Raw genomic sequence first — 21,922 nt, forward strand, 5'->3', positions numbered from 1 at the left:
GAACCTCTTTCCATGTCATGTCCTGCAGTACAACCTCCCTCCATGAATGTTTTTGGTCATTTGAAGTCCATTTCATCCCAAGCAGACAAGCTCAAACCAGTTTCCATAGGGGTTAATGGTTGTTCCCACTACCATGAAACCGCTTGGCAATGGGAGAGTGGTCCAAAAACATGGGAGACTGGGACAGGAACAGGAGCAACACCCATAGCTTCTTGTAGATCCTCGTGATAACATGTGGTTTCTCATCTGACTGACTTTTGAGCAGGGCCTGTTGCAACAGGATGAGGGGGAATGATTTTAAACTGGAAGAGGGGATATGCAGACTGGATAAAAGGAAGGAATTGTTCATGCTGAAGATGGTGAGACCTTGTCTTAGGTTGCCCAGAGAGGTGGGAGATGCCCCATCCCTGTAAACACTCAAGGTCAGGTTGGGTGGGGCTTTGAGAAATTTGGTTGAGGATTGCCCTGCTTGCTGCAAGGGGGTTATTCTATGGTTCTTCTGCAAGGGGGTTGGACTGGATGATCTTCAAGGTCCCTTCCATGATTCTATGGTCACATGGAATACAACCAGGAACAGTTTGAATGGAAAATATCTGACTTGGTTTGAGACAGGGATGAACTGGACCACTTGCAGGCTTCCAGTTCATGGGACTGGGAGTAGCTGCTGTACAAGAGATCTGTGCTGGTCATCACTTTGCATTTGGCCCTGGTCCAGTCCAGGAGGGAGAGAAGGGAGATTGGAGTCTCCTAGGAATGAGGTACAGAGAGCTGGGCAGAGGGCAATCAAAGGGACCTGGCTTCCCCTGGTTGAACGGAACAAAGGCATGTGCTGGTCCGTCCATCCTCTGAGCAGAGAGTAATCATAGAGTACAATCATAGAATTGTTAAGATTGGAAAAGACCTCTAAGATCATCAAGTCCAACCATCAACACACCACCACTGTGCCTACTAAACTGAGTCCCACAGCGTCCTATCTACACATTATTTGAACCTCTCCAGGGATGGTGACTCTGCCACTGTCCTGAGCAGCCTCTTGCAATGCTTCACCACCCTTTCTGTAAAGAATTTTTTCCTGCTGTCCAATCTAAGCCTCCCCTGGTGCAACTTGAGAATGTTTCTTCTTGTTCTATTGCTTGTTACTTGCGGGAAGGGACCAACACCCACCTTGCTACAACCTCTTTTCAGGGAGCTGAAGAGAGCAATAAGGTTGTCCCTCAACCTCTTTCTCTCCAGGCTAAGCAACCCCAGGTCCCTCATCTGCTCCTTATAAGACTTGTGCCCCTTCACCAGCCTTGTTGCCCTTCTCTGGACATGCTCCAGCCTGTCAATGTCCCTCTTGGAGTGAGGGGCCCAAAAACTGAACACAGGATTCAAGGTGTGGCCTCACAAGTGCTGAGCATAGGGGCACAATCCCTTCCCTGCTCCAGCTGGCCACACCATGACTGATCCAAGCCAAGATGCTGTTCACCTTCTTGGCCACCTGGGCTCACTGCTGGCCCATTTTCAGCCGGTTTTTGACCAGCAACCCCCAAAAATGTAGCTACAACCTCCTCCCAGTGCTCCTTTGAACCCATCTGAGCTGACTGTGCCCAAAATGAGCGGCTCTGGAGCAAGTTTGGGCAGAGATATCCTCTGAAGCTTGAGGCAGACATCCCAATGGGCCTGGTTGCTCAGGCATGTCGTGGGGCTGCAGGGAGGTGAGATTCTGCAGCTGTTTCAGTCCAAGGTTTGGTGTCAAGCTGGCTGAACTCCAAGGTGAATATCACTCCTAAGAGAAGGTATTACTTGAGTTCATCATTTATTGATTAACCATTACTTTGAGATGAGCTGAAAGACCCTCTTGAGCCAATGAAGACTATCTACAGGGCATTTTTTCACTAACTGACCACAAAAAAAAGGCCAAGCAGATCCAAACCTGGCTCCAAGACAGCTGACGTTTGGTTTGGATGTTAGGGATGGGCTTTGTTCCTAGGCAAAAGCTTCTTCTTTAAAGGAGGCCAACTCCAACTGTGCACAGACCTCTCCAGCTGTCTGGACTCCAGCTGCTCAGGAGTCATTCTCTTAATTTGCTTTTGATGATGTTTGATTGCTTTTTGAATTTTGCTTAATTTGCTTTTTTTTTTCAGTGCTGCCAAGAGCCCTGGAGACTGCAAGCTCCTTTCTCAGTCAAGGCCTCACCTGATTGCCTGAAGCCTTTTATTTTTCTGCTTACAGACAGTGAAAAATGAAAGCAACAAAGGAGTAAGAAGACTAAGTGGCATTGGTACTGAGCAATTTGGGGGTTAAAGGCCTGTTAGAGCAGGTTCAGAGGAGGCCACAGAGATGGTCTGAAGGCTGGAGCACCTCTGCTATGAGGGCAGGCTAAGAGAGTTTGTGTTATTCAGCCTGGAGAAGACAAGGCTCTGAAGAGACCTTAGAGCAGCTTCTAGTACCTGAAGGGGCTCCAGAAAACATGGGAAGGGGCTTTTACCAAGGGCATGGAGTGATGGGAGGAGGAGGAATGGCTATAAGTTGGAAGGAGGAAAATTTAGATGAGGTGTTAGGAAGAAATTCTTCACACTGAGGGTGGTGAGGCACTGGCCCAGTTTGCGTAGAAAAGTTGTGGATGTTCCATCCCTAGAGGTGTTCAAGGCCAGGTTGAATGAGGCTTTGAGCAGCCTGATCCGGTGGGAGGTGTCCCTGTCTGGCAGTGGGATTGGAACTGGATGGGTTTTGAGGTCTCTTCCAACCTGAACCATTCCGTGATTCGAAGTGGAGTGCTGCAATGGATGGCTACAAACTTTTCAGAAGGGAAAGGCAAGGAAGGAGAAGTGGTGGGGTGGCTCTGTATGTTAGGGATATTTTGGATTGTCTAGAGCCTAATGATGGTGATGGTAGTGTTGGATATGGGTCAGAATCAGGGGGAAGGCCAACAAGACAGATATCACCGTGGGAGTCTGTTACTGTCCACCCAAAAAGGATAATGAGGCAGATGGATTATTCTTTAAGGAACTGGGAGAAGCCTCACTAACACTGGCCCTTGGTCTCGTGGGAGACTTTAATCTACTAGATATCTACAGGAAATACAATATAGTGGAGAAGAAACAATCTAGGAGGTTACTGGAATGTGTGGCAGACGTCTTCCTGTCACAGCTGGTGATGGAGCCAGACAGGGAAGCACATCTGTGGACCTGTTGTCCATGAACAGAGAAAGATTTGTGGAAGATGTGATGATTGGAGGCTGCCTTGGGTGCAGCAATCCATAAATGGTAGAGTTTTTGAGTCTTGGAGAAGTGAAGAAGGAGGTCAGCAGAACAGCCACCTTGGACTTCCATAGGGGGCACTTTGGCCTGTTCAGGATACTGGAGTTAAATCCAGTTGGTGGCCAGTCAGCAGTGGTGTCCCCAAAGCTCTGTTAGGCCAGTTCTGTTCAATATCTTTACCAATAATGTTGATAAGGGCATTGAGTGCTCCCTCAGTGAATTTGCTGATGACACCAAGATGTAAGGGATTGTTGATCTGCTTGAGGGAAGCAAGGTTCTACAGAGGGATCTGGACAGGCTGGATTGATTGACCAAGGCTGACTCTACAGGGTGCAACAAGGCCAGGTACCAGGTCCTGGATTTGGGTCACAACAACCTCATTTAGTGCTCCAGGCTTGGGGTCAAGAAGGCCAACAGCATCTTGGCTTGGATCAGAAATGTGTGGCCAGCAGGAGCAGGGCAGGGATCGTCCCCCTGTACTCGGCACTAGTGAGGCCATACCTTGAATCCTGGGTTCAGTTTTGGACCTCTCAATCTAAGAAAGACATTGAGGGGCTGCATCATGTCCAGAGAGGGCAAAGGAGCTGGGGAAGAGGCTGGAGCACAGGGTTTATGAGGAACGGGGAAGGATCTGGGGTTGTTTAATTTGAAGAAAAGGAAGCTGAGGGGGGACCTCATTGCTCTCTACAGCTCCCCGAAAGGAGGTTGTAGTGGGGTGGGCGCTGGTTTCTTCTGTCATATAACAAGCAATAAGACAAGACAAAATGGCTTCAAGTTGTGGCGAGGGAGGTTTAAACTAGATAATTAGGAGATAGTACTTCACAGAGAGGGTGCTCAGGTACTGGAAGAGGCTGCCCAGGGCAATGGTTGAGTTATCATCCCTGGAGGTGTTTAGAAGATGAATAGATGTGGCGATTAGGGATGTGGTTTAGTGGTGTCAGTGTAAGGTTTACATTTGGACTTGATAAGCTTAAAGGTCTTTTCCAACCTAAATGATTCTATGTTCCATTATTTCCTTGTGCTGGACATACAGGAGTCTCAGGCAGTTGAGCGAAGTCCAGTTTCTGGGGAGGAGTCAGCCCATACAGCAAGAATAGCTGGAAGTCAAGTAGATAGAGACCAACTGAGCAGAGAAGGACCTTGTGATCATTGTGGAGAACCAATGGACCCAGAGCTGGCAACACACTTTTGAAGGAAAAGGGGCCACCAGTCTCCAGGATGGCATTAGAGAAGCATTGCTAGCACATCAAGGAAGGCCTTCCTATCTTCTCTGCACTGGTGAGGACCGATGTGGGGTGTCAAGGGAGCCTGGTGCTTCTGAGTGGTGTGCAAGGACTTCGTAGTGTGAGGGTGGTCAAAGACTAAAGGAGGTGGTGAAGTCTCCATCCAAGGAGATGCAGATTACTCAACTGGCCACAGTCCTGGAAAACCTGGTCTAGCTGGCCCTACTTGAGCAGGGGGTTGATGAACATGTTTTCAAGATGTTCTTACTGAACTAAAAGATTCTGTGATTCTGTTTGCTGGGATGGGAGGGATTGAGGGTCCTGCTGGGGAAGAGAGTCAGTCATATGAGTGCTGGCATGGAGAGACTTCATCAGTGCCATGTGCATGGGAGTGCTGTTGTGTTGAAGCCTTTGAGGAAGTGATGGGCTTATGTCACGTTCTGGAAGTCCCCCAGGTTCGGCTTTGTGCTGTTGGTGGTAGGGGCGTTGACCTACTTCATAAGAGAGTCTTGTGGCCCCTTTCCACCCAATACAATGGCCTGTGAGTCTTGGATTGTTGATGAGCGAAGTTGGAAAAGCCTTTGAGAAGAAATGAACGCTAGGAGTCTCAGGCTGGGATGCAAGAGAACTTTATTAAAGCCAAAGAGTAAAAAGGCAAAAACACCAAGTGGAAGGGCGCTAGTCTGAGGGGAAAGAATGGCAACCATCAGCCGAGATCACTTGCGTGCAGTAGTTTTGTTCAGAGCACTGAGATGTTCCTGCACTGTGGTGGGTGGAGACCACTGGGTCTTCCTGGCTGTCTTTATATTGTGAAAATTTGTTGTGGCAGCGGAGAGTAAAGGATACAGCAGAAGGAGAGATGCTCAGAAGGAAGCAGGAGAAGAGGAGGAATTAGATGGTCCATGTTTTCAGGTACCTGTTGTGACCACTTCCTTCCTTCCCTGCTTGTTGCCTTTAGAGGATGAGGAGAGGAAGGTGAACACACATGCCAGCAATGGCCTGGAGGTGCATCCTCAGTCCATGGTGTGGCTTCCAGGGTGTGGGTGGTTTGTGTCAAGGGTGTTGGAGAGGACCCTTAGCAGGGGTAGCAGCCTCTCCTGCCACCAAAGCAGCCCAGGCCTCCCAAGCCGTAGCCGTAGCCATAGCCGAAGGCCCCATTGGAGATGGGCACTCCCTGGTAGCTGAGTTCGCTGCCCACGGCAGCCGATGCAGAGGACCCGACGGCGGTGCTCTGGGGGAAGGAGGTGAGGATGGGTCCTGGCAGGGTGACCAGCACGGCGGGAGGCTGGATGATGACGGAGGAGTCCTGGCACTGCCTGACGCAGGGCTCGTTGCAGCTGTTGGCCAGTGGGGCGGGTGCGCAGGGGCGGCAGAGGTCGTTGCAGGCCATGGGTGTGGTGTGGAGGGTCCCTGGAAGAGAGGGTGTTGAGCAAGCGGTGGGGCATGGGGGTTTTGAGGTGTGGAGTGTGAGGAGGGCAATGGAGTGGGGAGGCGTGGGGTAGGTCTGTGAGGAGGGTGACAGTGGGGAGGTGTGCGGGATGGAGAAGCTGGGGCAGAGCGTGGTGGAAGAGAGGGTTCAGATGGAACAGGAGGAGGCTCAGGGGGTTGAGACTCACCTTTGTGAGAGTGGAGGAGAAAGCGTCCAGATACGAGTGTGAGGGAGAGAGGTGCTGGGCCAGCTTTTATGGTGGTGCGCGAGGGGCGGGACAGGCTTGGTGCGTGAGTGCATTTTGCAGGCAGCAGCTGTGTCCTGGCCCAGCGTGGCGAGTCATGAGGTGGGGTGTGTTTTCCTTGCCCCAGTTCTTCAATGTCATGTCCTCCTCTTGAGGACGTGTCCACTTGGTGGTGGCGGCATCTTTGAAGTGAGAGCGTTAGAGACCAAAGGCTTGGTGATTATGGCATGTGTCATGGCAAGGAGAAGAGGAGACCAAAGCATTGCAGATTTGGAGTTTTGTCAGTGGTATCATCACATGGCACTCGTGCTGTAGTTTATGGGTGTGCTGTGAAGAGGAAACCAAACTTCCTCACAGCCACAGCAGGTGCTGGTAGACCCTGCTGAAAAATTTGATGCAGTGTCAGCATGGATTCAGAAGAGTTAAACATCGTGCATGACTAAGCACTGTGTTTTCTACATGAAAGTGACTAGGTCTGTGAGTGACAAAATAACTTAGGCTGGTGTTTACCTTGAGTTTTGAGTAAAGACTTTGATGATTTCTCCCAATGCATCCTTATGGACAAGGCCAAAATACACGGTTTGAGTAAGTGGCCAGTGAGGTGGACTGCAAAGAGTTTTAATGGTTGGTCCCAGAGGCTTGAGATGAGTGTTGAGAAATGCCACTGGAGGGTAGTCTCAAGTGATGTAGCCCAGGACTTGTGTTGATGGGACCAACACTGTTGTACATCCTCCTCCTCAATGACCCACTGCTCAGTGGGACGGAGTGAAGACTCAGGAAGGTGACAGATGATAACCCTCATTTTTAAAGAGGCCAAAAAGGGAGACTCAAGTAATCTACCATCCCTTCAGTGTCCCCTCTATTCCTGGCATGTTCCATTTTGTCCCAGCAGCAGGTATGAAGAGAGAGTGTTAGAGGCCAAAACATTGGTGTTAATGACGTTTTTCTTGGCAGGCAGAAGAGGAGACCAAAGCATTCTAGAGGTGTTGTGTTGTCAGTTAGGTCATTACCTGGCATATTTCTTGTGTGGTTTGTGATGATGGGAGCCCATTTCCTGGCAGCCTGACCCAGCTCAGCCAGAATCAGGACAGGCAAGAAGGTCATCAACATGTCATGTCATCTTCTTGGCCCTGGAGGCAGCTTTTAAGGCAAAGGTTTGGAAGTCGAAGTCGTGGTGGTGATGGTGAATGTCAGGGTGGGCCGAAGAGGCAACCAAAGCATCGCAGAGTTGGGATGTTTTCCGTGAGGTCGTCATGTGGCACTCGTGTGTCGTGGTTCGTGGGTACATTGGGAAGAAGGCACCCCAAGCAGGGAGACCCAGAGCTGTCAGACAGCTCAGACAGAACAGACAAGAAGGTTGTGGGTAATCCTAAGCGTGTCGTATCAAAGGGGACATTGTGTTTGATAAGAATACGTTTCTTGTACATGAAGGTGGCTAGGTTTGTAGAGAAGTAAAGAACCAAGGCTGGTGTTTTCTGTGAGATTTGAGTAAAGCCTTTGATGATTTCTCACCTCGCATGCTTTAGACAAGACAAAATTTTTGTGTTGCATAAGTGACCTGTGAGATGGACTGCAAAAGGGAGACCAAAGTCAACTACCAGCCTGTCAGTGTCACCTCTGTTCCTGGCATGGTCACGAATCCTGGTGGATCCTGCTGGATATTATGTCAAGGAAGATGGAAATTCTGGAGGCGATAGCTGAAAGGCAAGAGGGCTTCCCAAAGTCAAATTGTTTCTGACAAGTATTGAGGCTTTCTGCAATGGGGCTACAGCAGTGGGGGAGAAGGGAAGAGCAAGTGATCTCATCCACCTGGCCTTGTGCAAAGCATGTGATACTGTTGCACACAGCGCCCTTGTCTGTATCATGGAGAGATGTGGATTTGATGGGTGGACATCTTGGTGAGTAAGGAATATGCAGGAGCGTTCCACTGAAAATGTTGCGGTCAATGCCTTGATGCCCACGTGGAGACCAGTAATGTGCGGTGTCCATCTGGTGTCTGCAGTGGGGCCAGGAATATTTACTGTCTTTGCCAGGCACGAGGATAGTGGGCTTGAGTGCACCCTTAGCGAGTTTGCAGATAACACCATGCTGGGTGTTGCGATAGATACCCAAGGGGGGAAAGGTGTGCCAGCCAGAGGGGCATTGACAGGCTAGCGACACGGACCCCGTGCGTACATCACGACACTCCACAAGATCAAGCGTCTAATTCTTCACCTGGGTGGAGGAACTCCTAAAGAAGGATACAGGCTCATTGTTAAATGGATTGTGAGTTGTCCCGTGGAGAAGGATGTGTGCATAGTGGTGGATGACAAACTGAACATAAGCCAGCAATGTGCCCTTGTGGCCAAAAAGATCAACAGTATCCTGGGGAGCATGAAGTAGAGTGTAGCAAGCAGGTCAGGGGAGATTCTACTCCCCGTCTATGAGGAGATGCTGAGAGACGTGGGTGTGTTTACAATGGAGAAGAGAAGGATGAGGGCCTCGTATACATGCTTATGAATATCACCAGGGCCTAGGCCAACAGGATGGGTCCAGATCATTTTCAGTGTTTCCCTACGACAGGACAAGGGGCATCAGGTACAAAATTGAACTTGCCACGTTCTGCGTGAACATCTCAAAATGCTGTTCTTGTGAGAGTGATGGTGCACTGGAATTGGCTGCCCAGAGAGGGAGTGGAGTCTTGTTCCCTGGAGACAGTGAAATCCAATCTGGATGCATTCCTATACAGCCTGATTGAGGTGTCCCTGCTTTAGCAGGAGGTTTGGACTTGGAGATCTCCAGAGATCTCTTCCAACCCAACCCAACCATTCTGTGATTCTGCAGTTCTGTGATTTTGCTTCTGTGGTGGGGAGAGAGTCATCCTGGGGAAGAGAGTCAAGTGTCTGCTTTCCTGGGAAGCTGGCATCAGAGGTCTGGATAGTGGTGCATGAGCAGGGGCAATTTTTGTCTTGGCAAGTGAAGGGGTTGTGTCATGTTCTGGAAGTGTCCCTGTGCTGCTCTGTGTTGTTGTTGTGGCGGGGGACGTAGAGCCTAGGAGGAGCTTGTAATCTCTTTCTGCCCACCCCAATGGCCACTGTAGCCCTGGCTTTGTGCTGGGTGGGGTTGGAAGAACCTTGGAGAAGAAAGAAGAGGAGGCTTCTCAGGCTGGGATGCAGGAAAACTTTATTGGGTGGGTGCGGAAATAGAGAAGAAAAAAGTGTCAAGAGGTAAGGAGGCGGTCTGAGGCGTAAGGAATTGCATCCTCAAACCCTGGTGTGGGTTCCAGGTTGTGGGTGGTTGTTGTCAGGGGTGGTGGAGAGGACCCTTAGCATGGGTAGCAGCCTCTCCTGCCACCATAGCAGCCCAGGCCTCCCAAGCCGTAGCCGTAGCCATAGCCGAAGGCCCCATTGGAGATGGGCACTCCCTGGTAGCTGAGTTCACTGCCCACGGCAGCCGATGCGGAGGATCCGACGGCGGTGCTCTGGGGGAAGGAGGTGAGGATGGGTCCTGGCAGGGTGACCAGCACGGCAGGAGGCTGGATGACGACGGAGGAGTCCTGGCACTGCCTGACGCAGGGCTCGTTGCAGCTGTTGGCCAGCGGGGCGGGTGCGCAGGGGCGGCAGAGGTCGTTGCAGGCCATGGGTGTGGTGTGGAGGGTCCCTGGAAGAGAAGGTGTTGAGCAAGCGGTGGGGCATGGGGGTTTTGAGGTGTGGAGTGTGAGGAGGGCAGGGAAGTTGGGAGGTTGGGGTGGTTCTGTGGGGAATGTGGCGGTGGGGAGGAATGTCGGCGGGAGAGGCTGGGGCAGAGCGTGGTGGAAGAGAGGGAGGAGGTGGGTCAGGAGGAGGAGGCTCAGGGTTTTGAGACTCACCTTGTTGAGTGCAGAGGAGAAGGTGTGCAGAGAAGGTTGTGAGGGAGAGAGGTGCTGGGCCAGCTTTTATGGTGGTGCGCGAGGGGCGGGACGGGCTTTGTGGATGAGTGCATTTTGCAGGCAGCAGCTGTGTCCTGGCCCAGCGTGGCGAGTCATGAGGTGGGGTGTGTTTTCCTTGCCCCAGTTCTTCAATGTCATGTCCTCCTCTTGAGGACGTGTCCACTATGTGGTGGCAGCATCTTTGAAGTGTGAGTGTTAGAGGCTGAAGACTTGCTGCTGCTGATGTGTGTCAGGGCAGGCGCAAGAGGTGACCAAAGCGTAGGAGAGGTGTAATGGTGTCAGTGAGGCCATTGCTTAGCACTTTTGTTGTGTGGTTTTTGGGTGCATTGTGAGGAGGAAATGGCAATTGCTGGTAGCCACGCAAACCACTGCTCAACCCTGGTCAGAAAAGTTGATGACGAGGTATGAATATGGATTTCTGAAGAGGACATCATGCTTGACCAAGCTATGCATCTTCTGCATTAAAGTGAGTAGGTCTGTAGAGGGGGAAAGAACAAAGGCTTGTGTTTACCTTGAATTTTGCATGAAGCCTTTTATGTTTTCTCTCCTTGCATCCTCCTAGAAAAGACCAAAATGCATGCTTTGCATAAGTGACCAGCAAGTTGAACTGCCAAGTGGTTGAATGGTTGGGGCCAGAGGCTTGTGATGGGTGGCAGGGTGTCCTGATGGAAAGAAATCTCAATTAATGTAGCCCAGGAAGTGGATCTTTGGGAACAAATCTGTTCAGCATCCTTCGCAATGACATGAGCAGTGGGATGGAGTGAACCCTCAGCAAGGCGGCAGATGGTAACTCTCATTTTAAAGACGCAAAAGGGAGACCCAGGTCAACTATCAGCCTGTCAGTGTCACCTCTGTGCCTGCCAATGTCACGGATTGTGGCAGATCCTCCTGGAAACTATGCCAAGGCGTGTGGAAATTAAGGAGGAGATTGCTGAAAGACAAGATGCCTTCCCAAAAGGCAAATTGTTCCTTAGAAATTTGGAGTCTTTGTGCGATGGGTCTACAATGTTGGTGGGGAAGGGAAGAGGAACAGAACTCACCTACCTGGCCTTCTGCAAATCATATGGAAGTGTCTCACGCATCATCCTTTTCTAAATGGAGGCTGCGTGCAGTGAGGCTACAGTGTTGGTGGAGAAGGGAAGAGGAACTGGCCTCATCTACTTGGCCTTGTGTAATGTATTTGATACTGCCACTCACAGCACCCTTGTCTCTGACATTGAAAGATGTGGATTTGGTGGGTGGACCTCTTGGTTTGTAAGAATTATGCAGGATTTTTCCACTCAGAGTGCTGGGGTCAAGGTCTCGATGTACAGGTGGAGATCAGTGACTAGCGGTGTCCACCTAGTGTCTGTCCTGGGACAAGGATTATTCACTGTCTTTGTCAGGGACATACAGAGTGGGAGTGAGTGCACCCTCAGGGAGTCTGAAGAAGACACCAAGCTGAGTGGTATGATGGATACCCAAGAGGAAAGGTCTGTCCTTGTCTAAATGGAGAGATGTGGATCTGATGAGTGGATCGCTTGGTCGATAAGGAATCGTCTGGATGCCGAAGTATTGTGGTCAATAGCTTGTTGTCCGGGTAGAGACCAGTCACGATTGGTGTCGTCAGGAGTCCATATTGAGACCAGTATTATTTACGGTCTTTGCCAGGGCCGCAGACAATGGCATTGAGTGCACCCTCTGCCAGTTTGCAGATGACACCAAGCTGAATGATGTTGTGGACTCTCCAGAGGAAAAGGTTGCCAGCCAGAGCAGCCTTGACCAGCTAGGGACATGAGCCTATGCAAATCTGCGAGTTCGACAAGGCCAAATGCCAGGTCCTTGTCCTTGATATGAGTCAGCAATGTGCACTGGTGGTGAAGACTGAGGGTATTCTGGAGTGTGTCACGAAGAGTGTAGCAGGAGGGTTGAATGAAATGCTCCTCCCCATCTACTCTGCCCTAGGGAGGCTGCATAGAATCCTAGAATAGTTGGGGTTGGAAGGGATCTTAAAGATCATCTAGTTCCATCCCCTTGCCATGGGGAAGGACATCCCACTAGATGAGGTTACCCAAGCCCCTATCCAATCTGGCCTTAAACAAGTCCTGGGGTGGAGCATCGCCAGCTCCAGAAACTCAAGGAACTATTGGAGAGAGTCCAGTGGAGGCCATGGAGGTGCTTAAAAGGCCTAGAGCTTCTCTCTGACTTTGAAAGGTTGAAAGACCCTGGTTGCTTTTGCTTGGAGAAGAGAAGATTGAGAAGAGAAATCATCAAAGAAGATCAATATGCAAAGAGAAGGATTCAAGAGGATGGGGCCAGACTTTTCTAAGTAGACGCTAGCTACTGGACAAGGAGCAACGGGCGCAAATAGTAGCACAGGAAGTTAAACGTGAACATGAGCAAAGCCTGATTTATTGTAAGGGTGATAGAGCACTGGGCAGCCAGTTCTGGAAAAACTGAAATCCAATCTGATGCATTCCTGTACAGCCTGATTGAGGTGACCCTGCTTTAGCAGGAGGTTTGGACTGGGAGATCTCCAGAGATCTCTTCCAATGCAACCCAACCATTCTGTGGTTCTGTAGTTCTGTGATTTTGCTTGCTGTGGTGGCCAGAGAGTCATCCTGGGGAAGAGTCAAGAGTTTGTTAACCAGGGGAGCTGACATCGGAGGTCTGGATAGCGGTGAACTAGCATGGGCATGATTTGCCTGGGCAAGCGAAGGGCTTTTGTCATGTTCTGGAAGTGTCTCTGCCCTGCTCTCTATTGTTGTTGTGGCTGGGGATATAAACCATACGTGGAGATTGCAACATCTTTCCAACCACCTCAATGGCCAGTGTAGCCTTGGTGTTGTGCTGGGTGAGGTTGGAGGAACTTTAAAAGAAGAGAGGAGGCGACTCAAGCTTGAATGCAGGAGAACTTTATTGAATGGAGAGAAATTGAGAAGGCAGGAGCGCCAAGAGGAAGAGAGCAGATCTGAGGTGCAAGGAGGTGCATCCTCAACCCATGGTGTGGCTTCCAGGGGGTGGGTGGTCAGTGTCAGGGGTGATGGTGACGACCTTTAGCAGGTGTAGCAGCCTCTCCTGCCACTGAACCAGCCGAGACCTCTGCCACCATAGCAGCCCAAGCCTCCCAAGCCGTAGCCATAGCCGAAGGCCCCGTTGGAGACGGGCACTCCCTGGTAGCTGAGTTCGCTGCCCACGGCAGCCGATGCGGAGGATCCGACGGCGGTACTCTGGGGGTAGGAGGTGAGGATGGGTCCTGGCAGGGTGACCAGCACGGCAGGAGGCTGGATGACGACGGAGGAGTCCTGGCACTGCCTGATGCAGGGCTCGTTGCAGCTGTTGGCCAGCGGGGCGGGTGCGCAGGGGCGGCAGAGGTCGTTGCAGGCCATGGGTGTGGTGTGGAGGGTCCCTGGAAGAGAAGGTGTTGAGCAAGGGTCAGGATGTTGGTTTGCAAGGGGCAAAGTGTGAGGAGGGCAGGAGAATGGGGAGGCGTGGGTGGGTCTGTGAGGTTTGTGGTGGTGGGGAGGCATGTGGGCTGTTGAGGCTGGGGTAGAGCATGGTGGAAGAGAGGGAGGAGGTTGGACAGGAGAAGGAGCCTCAGGGTTTTGAGACTCACCTTGTTGAGCGTGGAGGAGATGGTGTGCAGGGAAGGTTGTGAGGGAGAGAGGTGCTGGGCCAGCTTTTATGGTGGTGCGCGAGGGGCGGGACGGGCTTTGTGCATGAGTGCATTTTGCAGGCAGCAGCTGTGTCCTGGCCTAGCGTGGCGAGTCATGAGGTGGGGTGTGTTTTCCTTGCCCCAGTTCTTCAATGTCATGTCCTCCTCTTGAGGACGTGTCCACTATGTGGTGGCGGCTGCTTTGATGTGAGGATCTTAGAGGTAAAAGGCTTGGTGTCGATGTTGGGTGCCAGGGCAGGCGCAAGAGGTGACCGAAGCGTAGGAGAGGTGTAATGGTGTCAGTGAGGTAATCACATGGTACATTTCTTGTGTGGTTTGTGAGTGCGTTGTGATGATGGGAGCCCATTTCCTGGCAGCCTGACCCAGCTCAGCCCGAATTAGGAGAGGCAAGAAGGTCATCAACATGTCATGCCATCTACTTGGCCCTGGTGGCAGCTTTCAAGGCAAAGGTTTGGAAATCTAAGTCTTGGTGGTGATGGTGAATGTCAGGGTGGGCCAAAGAGGCAACCAAAGCATCGCAGAGTTGGGATGTTGTCCGTGAGGTCGTCTTTTGGCACTCGTGTGGCGTGGTTCGTGGGTACATTGGGAAGAAGGCACCCCAAGCAGGGAGACCCAGAGCTGTCAGACACAGAACAGACAAAAAGGTGGTGGGTAGTCCCGAGCGTGTCGTTTCAAAGGGAACATTGTGTTTGACAAGCATCTGTGTCTTCTACATCAAAGTGGCTAGGTTTGTATAAAAGTAAAGAATCAAGGCTGGTGTTTTCCTTGAGTTTTGATGATTTCTCGCCTCACATGCTCCTAGACAAGACAAAAATGTACGTGTGTCAGAAGTGACCTGCGAGATGGACTGCAAAAGGGAAACCCAAATCAACAACCAGCCTGTCAGTGTTACCTCTGTTCCTGGCATGGTCACGAATCCTGGTGGATCCTGCTGGATATTATGTCAAGGAAGATGGAAATTCTGGAGGCCATAGCTGAAAGGCAAGAGGGCTTCACAAAAGGCAAATTGTGCCTCACAAGTTTTGAGGTTTTCTTCAATGGCACTACAGCGTTGATGGATAATGGAGGATGAGCTACCTCATCCACCTGGCCTTGTGCAAAGCATTTGATTCTATTGCACACAACAGACTTGTCTCTATGATAGAGAGATGTGGATTTGATGGGTGGATGTTTCGGTGAGTAAGGAATATGCAGGAGTCCAAGTGCACTCAAAGCGTTGCGGTTAATGCCTTGATGTCCAGGTGGAGACCAGTAATGTGTGGTGTTCATCTGGTGTCCTTAGGGGAACCAGGACAATTTACTGCCTTTGCCAGGCACACGGAGACAGGGATTGAGTGCACCCTTAGCGAGTTTGTATGTGACACCAAGCTGAACGTGAGCCAGCAATGTGCCCTTCTGGCCAAGGAGACCAGTAGTATCCTGGGCTGCATGAAGAAGTGTGTAATAAACAGGTCAGGGGAGATGCTCCTCCCTGCCTACTCTGCGGTAGTGAGGCTGCATCTGGAGTCTTGTGTCCCGTTCCATGCTCCTCAACTCAAGACAGAAAAGGTACCAGTGGAGAAACTGCAGTAGAGTACAAGATGATGTTTGGACTGGAATTTGTGTCTCCTAAGGAGAGGCAGAGACGTGGGTGTGTTTATCCTGGAGAAGAGAAGGACGAGGGGCTCCTATCACTGCTTATGAATATCACCAGGGCCTAGGCCAACAGGATGGGCCCAGATCATTTTGAGTGGTGCCCAGCTACAGGACAAGGGGCATCAGGTACAAAATGGAACTTGCGTTTCCCAAGCAAACATCTCAAAATGTTATTCTTGTGAGAGTGATGGTGCACTGGAATTGGCTGCCCAGGGAGGGAGTGCAGTCTACTTCTCCGGAGTTCCCGAAATCCAGTCTGGATGCATTCGTGTAGAGCCTGATTGAGGTGACCCTGCTTTAGCAGAAGGTTTGGACTTGGAGATCTCCAGAGATCTCTTCCAAAATAACCCAACCATTCTGTGATTCTGCAGTTCTGTGATTTTGCTTCTGTGGTGGGGAGAGAGTCGTCCTGGGGAAGAGAGTCAAGTGTCTGCTTTCCTGGGGAGCTGGCATCAGAGGTCTGGATAGTGGTGCATGAGCAGGGGCAATTTTTGTCTTGGCAAGTGAAGGGCTTGTGTCATGTTCTGGAAGTGTCCCTGTGCTGCTCTGTGTTGTTGTTGTGGCTGGGGACGTAGAGCCTAGGAGGAGCTTGTAATCTCTTTCTACCCACCCCAATGGCCACTGTAACCTTGGCTTTGTGCTGGGTGGGGTTGGAAGAAGCTTGGGAGAAGAAAGAAGAGGAGGCTTCTCAGGCTGGGATGCAGGAAAACTTTATTGGGTGGGTGCGGAAATAGAGAAGACAGAAGCGTCAAGTGGAAGGGAGCAAGTTCGAGGTGCAAGGACGTGCATCTTCAAGCCATGGTGTGGCTTCCAGGGTGTGAGTGGTTGGAGTCAAGGGTGGTGGAGAGGACCCTTAGCAAGGGTAGCAGCCTCTCCTGCCACCGAACCAGCTGAGACCTCTGCCACCATAGCAGCCCAGACCTCCCAAGCCGTAGCCGTAGCCGTAGCCGAAGGCCCCGTTGGAGACTGGCACTCCCTGGTAGCTGAGTTCGCTGCCCACGGCAGCCGATGCAGAGGATCCGACGGTGGTGCTCTGGGGGAAGGAGGTGAGGATGGGTCCTGGCAGGGTGACCAGCACGGTGGAAGGCTGGATGACGACGGAGGAGTCCTGGCACTGCCTGACACAGGGCTCGTTGCAGCTGTTGGCCAGCGGGGCGGGTGCGCAGGGGCGGCAGAGGTCGTTGCAGGCCATGGGTGTGGTGTGGAGGGTCCCTGGAAGAGAAGGTGTTGAGCAAGGGTCAGGATGTTGGTTTGCGAGGGGCAAAGTGTGAGAAGCGCAGGGGAATTGGGAGGCGTGGGTGGGTCTGTGAGGTTCGTGGTGGTGGGGAGGCGTGTGGGCTGTTGAGGATGGGGTAGAGCATGGTGGAAGAGAGGGAGGAGGTCGGACAGGAGAAGGAGCCTCAGGGTTTTGAGACTCACCTTGTTGAGCGTGGAGGAGACGGTGTGCAGGGAAGGTTGTGAGGGAGAGAGGTGCTGGGCCAGCTTTTATGGTGGTGCGCGAGGGGCGGGACGGGCTTTGTGCGTGAGTGCATTTTGCAGGCAGCAGCTGGGTATTGGCCCAGCGTGGCGAGTCATGAGGTGGGGTGTGTTTTCCTTGCCCCAGTTCTTCAATGTCATGTCCTCCTCTTGAGGACGTGTCCACTTGGTGCTGGCGGCTGCTTTGATGTGAGAGTGTTAGAGGCCAAAGTCTTGGTGCTGCTGAAGTGGGTCAGGGCAGGCGCAAGAGGTGACCAAAGCGTAGGAGAGGTGTAATGGTGTCAGTGAGGTAATCGCATGGTATATTTCTTGTGTGGTTTGTGAGTGCGTTGTGATGATGGGAGCCCATTTCCTGGCAGCCTGACCCAGCTCAGCCCGAATTAGGAGAGGCAAGAAGGTCATCAACATGTCATGCCATCTACTTGGCCCTGGTGGCAGCTTTCAAGGCAAAGGTCTGGAAGTCTAAATCTTGGTGGTGATGGTGAATGTCAGGGTGGGCCGAAGAGGCAACCAAAGCATCGCAGAGTTGGGATGTTGTCCGTGAGGTCGTCATGTGGCACTCGTGTGGCGTGGTTCGTGGGTACATTGGGAAGAAGGCACCCCAAGCAGGGAGACCCAGAGCTGTCAGACACAGAACAGACAAAAAGGTTGTGGGTAGTCCCGAGCGTGTCGTTTCAAAGGGAACATTGTGTTTGACAAGCATCTGTGTCTTCTACATCAAAGTGGCTAGGTTTGTATAAAAGTAAAGAATCAAGGCTGGTGTTTTCCTTGAGTTTTGATGATTTCTCGCCTCACATGCTCCTAGACAAGACAAAAATGTACGTGTGTCAGAAGTGACCTGCGAGATGGACTGCAAAAGGGAAACCCAAATCAACAACCAGCCTGTCAGTGTTACCTCTATTCCTGGCATGGTCACGAATCCTGGTGGATCCTGCTGGATATTATGTCAAGGAAGATGGAAATTCTGGAGGCGATAGCTGAAAGGCAAGAGGGCTTCACAAAAGGCAAATTGTGCCTCACAAGTTTTGAGGTTTTCTTCAATGGGACTACAGCGTTGATGGATAATGGAGGATGAACTACCTCATCCACCTGGCCTTGTGCAAATCATTTGATTCTATTGCACACAACAGACTTGTCTCTACGATAGAGAGATGTGGATTTGATGGGTGGATGTTTCGGTGAGTAAGGAATATGCAGGAGTCCAAGTGCACTCAAAGCGTTGCGGTTAATGCCTTGATGTCCAGGTGGAGACCAGTAATGTGTGGTGTTCATCTGGTGTCCTTAGGGGAACCAGGACAATTTACTGCCTTTGCCAGGCACACGGAGACAGGGATTGAGTGCACCCTTAGCGAGTTTGTATGTGACACCAAGCTGAACGTGAGCCAGCAATGTGCCCTTCTGGCCAAGGAGGCCAGTAGTATCCTGGGCTGCGTGAAGAAGTGTGTAATAAACAGGTCAGGGGAGATGCTCCTCCCTGCCTACTCTGCGGTAGTGAGGCTGCATCTGGAGTCTTGTGTCCCGTTCCATGCTCCTCAACTCAAGACAGAAAAGGTACCAGTGGAGAAACTGCAGTAGAGTACAAGATGATGTTTGGACTGGAATTTGTGTCTCCTAAGGAGAGGCAGAGATGTGGGTGTGTTTATCCTGGAGAAGAGAAGGACGAGGGGCTCCTATCACTGCTTATGAATATCACCAGGGCCTAGGCCAACAGGATGGGCCCAGATCATTTTGAGTGGTGCCCAGCTACAGGACAAGGGGCATCAGGTACAAAATGGAACTTGCGTTTCCCAAGCAAACATCTCAAAATGTTATTCTTGTGAGAGTGATGGTGCACTGGAATTGGCTGCCCAGGGAGGGAGTGCAGTCTACTTCTCCGGAGTTCCTGAAATCCAGTCTGGATGCATTCGTGTAGAGCCTGATTGAGGTGACCCTGCTTTAGCAGAAGGTTTGGACTTGGAGATCTCCAGAGATCTCTTCCAAAATAACCCAACCATTCTGTGATTCTGCAGTTCTGTGATTTTGCTTCTGTGGTGGGGAGAGAGTCGTCCTGGGGAAGAGAGTCAAGTGTCTGCTTTCCTGGGGAGCTGGCATCAGAGGTCTGGATAGTGGTGCATGAGCAGGGGCAATTTTTGTCTTGGCAAGTGAAGGGCTTGTGTCATGTTCTGGAAGTGTCCCTGTGCTGCTCTGTGTTGTTGTTGTGGCTGGGGACGTAGAGCCTAGGAGGAGCTTGTAATCTCTTTCTACCCACCCCAATGGCCACTGTAACCTTGGCTTTGTGCTGGGTGGGGTTGGAAGAAGCTTGGGAGAAGAAAGAAGAGGAGGCTTCTCAGGCTGGGATGCAGGAAAACTTTATTGGGTGGGTGCGGAAATAGAGAAGACAGAAGCGTCAAGTGGAAGGGAGCAAGTTCGAGGTGCAAGGACGTGCATCTTCAAGCCATGGTGTGGCTTCCAGGGTGTGAGTGGTTGGTGTCAAGGGTGGTGGAGAGGACCCTTAGCAAGGGTAGCAGCCTCTCCTGCCACCGAACCAGCCGAGACCTCTGCCACCATAGCAGCCCAGACCTCCCAAGCCGTAGCCGTAGCCATAGCCGAAGGCCCCGTTGGAGACAGGCACTCCCTGGTAGCTGAGTTCGCTGCCCACGGCAGCCGATGCGGAGGATCCGACGGTGGTGCTCTGGGGGAAGGAGGTGAGGATGGGTCCTGGCAGGGTGACCAGCACGGTGGAAGGCTGGATGACGACGGAGGAGTCCTGGCACTGCCTGACACAGGGCTCGTTGCAGCTGTTGGCCAGCGGGGCGGGTGCGCAGGGGCGGCAGAGGTCGTTGCAGGCCATGGTGTGGTGTGGAGGGTCCCTGGAAGAGAAGGTGTTGAGCAAGTGGTGGCGCATGGGGGTTTTGAAGTGTGGAGTGTGAGGAGGGCAGGGATGTTGGGAGGTTGGGGTGGTTCTGTGGGGAGTGTGGCGGTGGGGAGGAATGTCGGCGGGAGAGGCTGGGGCAGAGCGTGGTGGAAGAGAGGGAGGAGGTTGGACAGGAGGAGGAGGCTCAGGGTTTTGAGACTCACCTTGTTGAGTGCAGAGGAGAAGGTGTGCAGAGAAGGTTGTGAGGGAGAGAGGTGCTGGGCCAGCTTTTATAGTGGTGCACGAGGGGCGGGACGGGCTTTGTGCATGAGTGCATTTTGCAGGCAGCAGCTGTGTCCTGGCCCAGCGTGGCGAGTCATGAGGTGGGGTGTGTTTTCCTTGCCCCAGTTCTTCAATGTCATGTCCTCCTCTTGAGGACGTGTCCACTATGTGGTGGCAGCATCTTTGAAGTGTGAGTGTTAGAGGCTGAAGACTTGCTGCTGCTGATGTGTGTCAGGGCAGGCGCAAGAGGTGACCAAAGCGTAGGAGAGGTGTAATGGTGTCAGTGAGGCCATTGCTTAGCACTTTTGTTGTGTGGTTTGTGGGTGCATTGTGAGGAGGAAATGGCAATTGCTGGTAGCCACACAAACCACTGCTCAACCCTGGTCAGAAAAGTTGATGAGGACGTATGAATATGGATTTCTGAAGAGGACATCATGCTTGACCAAGCTATGCATCTTCTGCATTAAAGTGAGTAGGTCTGTAGAGGGGGAAAGAACAAAGGCTTGTGTTTACCTTGAATTTTGCGTGAAGCTTTTTATGTTTTCTCTCCTTGCATCCTCCTAGAAAAGACCAAAATGCATGCTTTGCATAAGTGACCAGCGAGTTGAACTGCCAAGTGGTTGAATGGTTGGGGCCAGAGGCTTGTGATGGGTGGCAGGGTGTCCTGATGGAAAGAAATCTCAATTAATGTAGCCCAGGAAGTGGATCTTTGGGAACAAATCTGTTCAGCATCCTTCGCAATGACATGAGCAGTGGGATGGAGTGAACCCTCAGCAAGGCAGCAGATGGTAACTCTCATTTTAAAGACGCAAAAGGGAGACCCAGGTCAACTATCAGCCGGTCAGTGTCACCTCTGTGCCTGCCAATGTCACGGATTGTGGCAGATCCTCCTGGAAACTATGCCAAGGCGTGTGGAAATTAAGGAGGAGATTGCTGAAAGACAAGATGCCTTCCCAAAAGGCAAATTGTTCCTTAGAAATTTGGAGTCTTTGTGCGATGGGTCTACAATGTTGGTGGGGAAGGGAAGAGGAACAGAACTCACCTACCTGGCCCTCTGCAAATCATATGAAAGTGTCTCACGCATCATCCTTTTCTAAATGGAGGCTGCGTGCAGTGAGGCTACAGTGTTGGTGGAGAAGGGAAGAGGAACTGGCCTCATCTACTTGGCCTTGTGTAATGTATTTGATACTGCCACTCACAGCACCCTTGTCTCTGACATTGAAAGATGTGGATTTGATGGGTGGACCTCTTGGTTTGTAAGAATTATGCGGGATTGTTCCACTCAGAGTGCTGGGGTCAAGGTCTCGATGTACAGGTGGAGATCAGTGACTAGCGGTGTCCACCTAGTGTCTGTCCTGGGACAACGATTATTCACTGTCTTTGTCAGGGACATAGAGAGTGGGAGTGAGTGCACCCTCAGTGAGTCTGAAGAAGACACCAAGCTGAGTGGTATGATGGATACCCAAGAGGAAAGGTCTGTCCTTGTCTAAATGGAGAGATGTGGATCTGATGAGTGGATTGCTTGGTTGATAAGGAATCATCTGGATGCCGAAGGATTGTGGTCAATAGCTTGTTGTCCCGGTAGAGACCAGTCACGAGTGGTGTCGTCAGGAGTCCATATTGGGACCAGTATTATTTACGGTCTTTTCCAGGGCCGCAGACAATGGCATTGAGTGCACCCTCTGCCAGTTTGCAGATGACACCAAGGTGAATGATGTTGTGGACTCTCCAGAGGAAAGGGTTGCCAGCCAGAGCAGCCTTGACCAGCTAGGGACACGAGCCCATGCAAATCTGCGAGTTCGACAAGGCCAAATGCCAGGTCCTTGTCCTTGATATGAGTCAGCAATGTGCACTGGTGGTGAAGACTGAGGGTATTCTGGAGTGTGTCAAGAAGAGTGTAGCAAGAGGGTTGAATGAGATGCTCCTCCCCATCTACTCTGCCCTAGAGAGGCCGCATAGAATCCTAGAATAGTTGGGGTTGGAAGGGATCTTAAAG

General features: G+C 51.5%; 4 protein-coding genes across 4 annotated transcripts in view; all 4 read right to left on the reverse strand.

The window, feature by feature from the left end:
- Positions 1-8,304, reverse strand: part of PYCR3 (pyrroline-5-carboxylate reductase 3) — a 29,675-nt gene extending 21,371 nt beyond the window's left edge. Inside the window, exon 1 of the mRNA XM_069854791.1 lies at positions 8,299-8,304. The gene's annotated coding sequence lies outside the window, so the exon portion shown is untranslated. The remainder of the gene's footprint in view (positions 1-8,298) is intronic.
- On the reverse strand, positions 5,473-5,871 carry LOC138719460 (feather keratin-like). Its single transcript, XM_069854807.1, has one exon. It carries the CDS (start codon positions 5,853-5,855, stop codon positions 5,541-5,543), a length of 315 nt encoding a protein of 104 aa, XP_069710908.1. The 5' UTR covers positions 5,856-5,871; the 3' UTR covers positions 5,473-5,540.
- Positions 8,305-9,354: 1,050 nt separating the features above from the next.
- On the reverse strand, positions 9,355-9,773 carry LOC138719461 (feather keratin-like). The gene has a single exon (XM_069854808.1). It carries the CDS (start codon positions 9,755-9,757, stop codon positions 9,443-9,445), a length of 315 nt encoding a protein of 104 aa, XP_069710909.1. The 5' UTR covers positions 9,758-9,773; the 3' UTR covers positions 9,355-9,442.
- Positions 9,774-19,302: 9,529 nt separating this feature from the next.
- LOC138718688 (feather keratin-like) lies at positions 19,303-19,641 on the reverse strand. The gene has a single exon (XM_069853188.1). The coding sequence runs from the start codon at positions 19,639-19,641 to the stop codon at positions 19,303-19,305; it is 339 nt and encodes a 112-aa protein (XP_069709289.1).
- Between the last annotated feature and the right edge of the window lie 2,281 nt (positions 19,642-21,922).

This window comes from Phaenicophaeus curvirostris, chromosome 3 (assembly GCF_032191515.1).
Source record: "Phaenicophaeus curvirostris isolate KB17595 chromosome 3, BPBGC_Pcur_1.0, whole genome shotgun sequence".
NCBI lineage: Eukaryota > Metazoa > Chordata > Aves > Cuculiformes > Cuculidae > Phaenicophaeus > Phaenicophaeus curvirostris.